This window comes from Serinus canaria, chromosome 18 (assembly GCF_022539315.1).
Source record: "Serinus canaria isolate serCan28SL12 chromosome 18, serCan2020, whole genome shotgun sequence".
In the NCBI taxonomy this organism is placed as follows: domain Eukaryota; kingdom Metazoa; phylum Chordata; class Aves; order Passeriformes; family Fringillidae; genus Serinus; species Serinus canaria.
The window spans coordinates 3,713,896-3,719,895 of NC_066331.1; the positions used below are offsets into that span (position 1 = coordinate 3,713,896).

At 51.2% G+C, this 6,000-nt stretch overlaps 1 protein-coding gene across 1 annotated transcript in view; it reads right to left on the bottom strand.

Annotated features, from left to right (window-relative positions):
- The window catches only part of RHBDL3 (rhomboid like 3), a 60,072-nt gene extending 54,379 nt beyond the window's left edge, over positions 1 to 5,693 (bottom strand). The window contains exon 1 of the mRNA XM_030233810.2: positions 5,363 to 5,693. Within this exon, the coding sequence (XP_030089670.1) occupies positions 5,363 to 5,482 (120 nt within the window). The 5' untranslated portion in view covers positions 5,483 to 5,693. The remainder of the gene's footprint in view (positions 1 to 5,362) is intronic.
- Positions 5,694 to 6,000: the final 307 nt, after the last annotated feature.

Below are 6,000 nucleotides of genomic sequence, written 5' to 3' on the forward strand. Positions count from 1 at the left end.
GACTCCCAGGGAAATCTGCAACTGTTCCCAGTGTCAACACACAGGCTTTCTCTAGTTATTAAGACTGTCCTTATGTTTCACATGTATGCCAATCAGAGCTAAACACAGTGCTCCCCTCTCCTCCTAGCACACTGCTGCTGGGAATAGCAGCCTTGTTCCATGACAAACAGCATCTTGCAATTCACTGCAGGACTAATTACATTGCTTCGCTGATATAATGCTCCAGGAAGACGTCAGCTTTGCCCACAGGCAACAAGGACATTATTGATTTATTCAGGACTTATGTGTAATTGTCACAGGTTGCATCCTCTTTGATAATAAAGTCTTACAGACAAGGTTTAAAATTCAGCTGTGGGCCTAATTGAAACACAGCTAATTACTGAAGGTCTGTCTTTACAGCTTATTCCAACGTTACTGGGCTAATGTTCTGTACATCCAACAGTCAAACTCCCTCCCCTTAAAAAAAAAAAAAAAAGAAGAAAAAAATCCCATCCACTATTCATATAAGTCCAATGGGAAATTACAGATTCCTCTCTTTGAGCCTGAGGTAGCTACAGCCAACAGCCCCATCCCACAAGGACTCAATGACTTCAAAGGATGCTTGTAGAATAAGACTCCAAATTAGGGCCAGTGTTGGAGACAGAAGAATTCAAAGCAGCTGGAACAAACATTCAGCCCAGACCACAAGCAATTTATTGTGCATCCACCTTTTCAGTGGCAGCATCCCCTATGAGCCCCAGCAGATTCAAACATACCACACAATTTAGGTGTGATCAACAACCATAATATCCAGCTCCCAACTGCCTGCTGACTCTACCATAGCCAACTTGCTGCAGTCCAGACACATGGATTAGCAGTTGGTCACGGCTAACCCTGTATAAATGAGCACTCATCAGAACAGGCAGCCCCAGTTAGTAGCTGAATGACAACAGGACCCCCAGGGTACCAAGGACATCCTTTTGCAGGCTGCACCACAGCTTTTGGCTTTGTAGCGCAGCCATACACAGAGGCAAGATTATCGCTTCATAAAGCAGGGATGAAATCCCATCCGAACTTTATTGCCAGGATGATGCCAGCGTCACAGGAAGCTCCCTCACAGAAGGTGACATTTACAGACCCGCACAACAGCACAAAAGTTTATGCCATCAAGAGAGTGCTGCAGTTTAGAAGCAAATCAACCCTAGAAAAATCCCTCTGTTTATAGCTGCTACACATTTCAACCCGGCAGATGGAAGGGATGCCACAAAGCAAACATGTCCGTTAAAGCTGCTAAAAGCATAATTTACAAACTAGAACCCACAACCCAAATTTCAGCAGCTATAGTTCAGAGCTCTTCAGTGCTGTGCTGACTTCACACAGCTACAGATCTGTCCCAAGGCATTTACCTGACACAACCACAGTCTTTGGTACAGAAGTAGATTCTTTGCTAATCCTGTGCAAGTTTAAAGCAGCAGGTCCTGCCTGGATCATGTAACCCTGCAGAAGTCAGCTCAGCAGCTGGGGAGCCATTTCAAAGAACACTGTGCTGGTTTTACAGGTCTTAGTCTGCCTGCCTGAAAGAGCAGAAGCTCCTTTAATCCCCAAGCAAGGAAGCACAACTGGCAGGAAACAGAGCACCTGCTGCAGCACCTTGACTCAGCCCCTGAGCTGCCAGGGATGGGCTCAGTCCTGTCCCTGGCTACTCTGAAGAGGAACTGAGAGAAAGGCCCAAAGCAGCTGCGATAATTATGACTTGCACACCAGCATCCTGGGAACTGGCAGCATGCAGCACATTACTCCTAGGCTGTATTTAAAATGCAGGGGAAAGTCAGTACAGAGGAAATTAACCAGAGGTTAGGCTCTTTGCTCACAAGACAGAGAGAATATATCAGTTGTTCACATACCTGATCAAATAGGGCTTTCCAGTGCTGAGAGGCAGCATAAGGGAGGAGAAAGAGTAAAAAGAAGGTATAAGAGCAATGACATTAACATGCAGTAAACTGTAGAAGTATATTCTAACAGAGAAATAACCAAATGATTTAATGCCATTTCCAACATCCTTCTTCATCCCAGAATCACCTACCCTTCCGGAAGAGGAGGAAGGGGAATCTACCAAACACAGGGAGAACAGTTTTCATTTACAAATCCAAATTAGGATGAACTCAAATACACTCATGTGTTAATTCTGTTTTCTCCCACTTTGTCTATTTGCAGTCAAGCAAGGAAAAAAGGGGTTTTTACTCATGGAGATCAAGAAAGCTCTGTGTATATTGAGGGAATGGATAAATTAGCAATGTTTTTCCAGATCACTTTCTGAGATCCTGTGGTCCAACACTGAGCCATCAATTCCTTTGCTGGGTTGTCAGAGCCCTGTCTACTGCCTGCTCCTGAGTCTGGCTTTCTGCAGGCTTTTGATAACCCATCAGTTCTCTGAGCCTCATATGTCCACATCTGAAAAACAGGTAATTCCTCTTGTGCAAGGTGGGAGGGTGAAAGGCTGGAGAGAGCCCACTGCAAGGATTGACCCCACATCTTTTGCTCTATCACATCTGCCTTAAAAATGCTGTATAGGAGGAAGCTCCACTTTGATACTCATAACCATGCAAACATTCCACAAGTCCTTGTCACTTGGAAACAGAAAAAATTAGCTGGAAACCGGCTCTGATTTATGCTTTGTAGAGAGACTGATATCAACTCATCTCCCTGACCCAGACTTGCTGCCTCACTGTCCCGTGAAACAGAGGAAATTCCTACTGAATTGTTTAAGGCTCTCATCTATCCCAGATTTAGGGGCCAGTTGAGAAGACAGCAACTTCCATGGGGCAGCACTAGGGTAACTACTGGCTTAGGATCCCCAGAAACATTTGCACATTTCCATATCTGTTGTTTTCTCTGCCTCATTCACCTTCCCAGAAAAGAAACTAATTGAATAAAACAACAAATATCAGACCTTTATAAGCAAATCTCCTCACAGTGTTATTAGCAAAGCAGAAATCTGGTGAGAGTCTTATCTAGTCCTAGAAGAACATTTCCTTTCACATGGTAGGCAAATCTAAAGCAGAATTGACTGAAGAGACAGTAGGGTATCAGGCCACTGAATTACTTTTCATTAGTTAAGTTGTTGGCTCCCCTCCTCCCCCTGTCTCTCTCCTTTTATAAGCTCTCATTTATCATCATAAATCAGTCCAGTACTTTAAACAGAACATTTTGGGACTGTCTGAATCCTGGCTTTATGGAATGCTGCTCTGAGAGCCACAATGACATCATAGCTGAGCTGTTACACACTGTCAAGGCTGTGACAGCCAAACCTCCACTGTGTAATATTTTTGTGATTAATGACACATAAAGAACTGACCTTGTGTCAGCTCTTGCCGGCCAAGTCAGAGAGCTTCCATCAGGCTTTCAGATGTAATAGCAACAACACAAAATCAACAAATCAACTCCCAGCTAGGTCTCACGGGGCATGGAGTAGCACAGAGCAGTTGAAATTTTCAGAGATGATGCTCTGTAGCCTGCTTGTTTCAGCAGGAAATCTTGGCGGAGTAGAAGGAGGGCATTTACACCGCTTCCTGCTTTTCTGACTTGCAGATGATACATGATACCTCAGGCTTCTGTCACATCATCTACTGCCAGGTCTCAGCAGCTTCCCATAGCCAGTGCAGCTGCAGGCTTCAGTTTTGTTGATTATAGAAAACAAGGTACCAGAGTCAAATAACAATGCAAGCAATGGCAAGACACTGCAAGCTGGATCTGAACCAAGCTGTCCTACCTCAAGGTCAAGCAGAAAGGCAGCAGCAGAACTGGGATGAGAATCTAGACCTCATCAGGGACAGCTCCTGTCCCAGGAGCCCAATCCTGCCAGGCACTCAGCATTTCAGCATCTCCTAGGCCCCCTGTCAGGATTGAATTGCTAATGGCTGCGTTTATGTAGAGGCTGGAGCAACTCCAAGGGGCTCACGGGTATCACAACAGGAAATCTTTCCTGTAGGACCATCCAGACAAGCACAAAATTTGTCAGAGAAGAAAAGGTCACAGTCTGATGTAAGCCAGCAATGGGATTTGGAAACCTGGACTGTAAAAGCCCCTGGAAAGCCACCCTTTCCAAGTCAAAGCTACACACACCCCTGAGTCAGGCATCTCCTCTTAGGACTGTCTGGCAGTGTTGTAGCGGAGGTCAACCTGCATCACACGCTCCCCCCTGACTGCACTGTGCTCAGGAATACAGACTGGGGAATGCAGCTCTAGCAAGCAACTGCACTTCCTCCACTGCCCTCTGGGAGGAAAATCCAACAGCAAATGAATTCTAGGTGATTCAGAAGGAAGGGCTGGGGGGTGAAGAACAGGCTCTGTCCCTAAGCATGCCTGGGCGGCTTCCTCCAGCAGCGTCAAAAAGGTGGAGAGGGCCGAGGGGATGTGCCATTGCTGGACCTTCAGCTCCCAAGCGTCCCTTTTGTGGTGCAAGACCCGAGCCAGAGCCCACTTCAGAAAGACATTTAGTATCTCTGCTTTATGTCTGACAGGCTGGAACAGACCCTGCACTTACTGCTGCACTTTTCAGTCCTCATCCCAGCCGAGTTTGCTAGGAATGAGAACTGTGAGCAGTCCTGGGATGTACCAGGAATACAGGATCTCTCACGTTCACTCCCTCCCAGACAGGTGCACGGCGAGCTCCTGCCTCCGGGTCCGGCAGATGCAGAACCACTGCCTCAGCTCTGCAGGCATTGCCGCTCAGCACGGCAGGAGCAGATCTGGAGTGCGCAGGACCCCTTCGCGTCCTTCTGGGCTGGGTGAGCAGAGAGCCGGTGCTAAGTTATCCCACCCTCACGTGCCATCAGAGCTCGGAGGGTAGAGAGAAGCTATCAGCCCTGTCGAACCGAGGAGAAAACTTACTCGACTGTTTGCTGCTCAGGGGCTGGAAGAGGGAGCAGCTCCCGAGAGCGGGAGCGCTTCACATCTGTCACCCTCAGGGTGGCTGTGACTCTGGAGGAGCTCTCTGTCCCCCGGCAGGCTCTCGAGACAAGGCGTCAGCTCCTCTCCAGGCTCCAGAGTCGCGTCCGTGCACAGTCCGATGCCCCTGCCCGATCAGCCGCCACCCGCCGGCATCTCCCCACCGGAGGCGGGCACCCAGCGAACCGGGAGCCTGTCCGGGCCGCCGGGGCTTGGAAAGACGGGAGCTGCGGCCCCGGGGACGGAGCCAGCTCGGCGGCTGCCGGAGCCCGCAGACACCCAGCGGCGGGAGGGCGGCTGGGATGGCGGCTTTCCCTGGTCCCGCAGGGTCACCGGTTCCGCTCCTGTGCCCATCCCGGGCTTCAGCTATGAATAGCTTGAGCCGATTATCCCGGCCGGGGGAAAGGGGGGAAGACACCGAGCAAAGGAAACTTACATCCTCTGCGGCCATAGGTAGGACATCTTCGGAGTCCAGCACCTCGATTTCTTCCGCCTCTGAGCTGGCAGCCACAGCAGGGGAAGAGCTGGCGTGAGGCTCCGGTAGCCTGTCTCCCATGCTTGGAAACGGTCCCCCTCCAGCCCCCGCCCCCCTTCTCCCTAGATCCTTAAAGAAATTAAACCTAGCTGCTGGTTGGCAAACTTTCAAGCGCAGCCGAGCCTGCCTTCATGACTCCCGCAGCCGGGAGGGGAGGAAATCCTCCATCCACGGAACATCCAATTAGCACAGGCAGCGCCGGCGGGCGGCATCGCGGCGGCCGAGCTCCGGCCGGGGCAGTGACCCCTCCCCGCCTCCCGCCCCTGCTGCCGGGCGGTGCCCCCGGCCCGGGCACGACCGGCACCTCCCCCGAGCCATCGCCCGGGGACGGGGGTCCACCCTTCCCGGTGCGGGGGGAGCCCCGGGGGCTCTCGGAGGCAGAGACCGGAGCTGCAGCACGACCGAGGATGCGGGCTGGGCGGCGGCAGAGGGAGCAGCGCCGGGTGGCCCCTGCCCTCGGCAGGCACCGCTTCCCACGGGGCGACCCGCGGAGGCTCGGCCGTGGCCGGCACCGGGCACTCCTGCGGCGGGACCCGGCC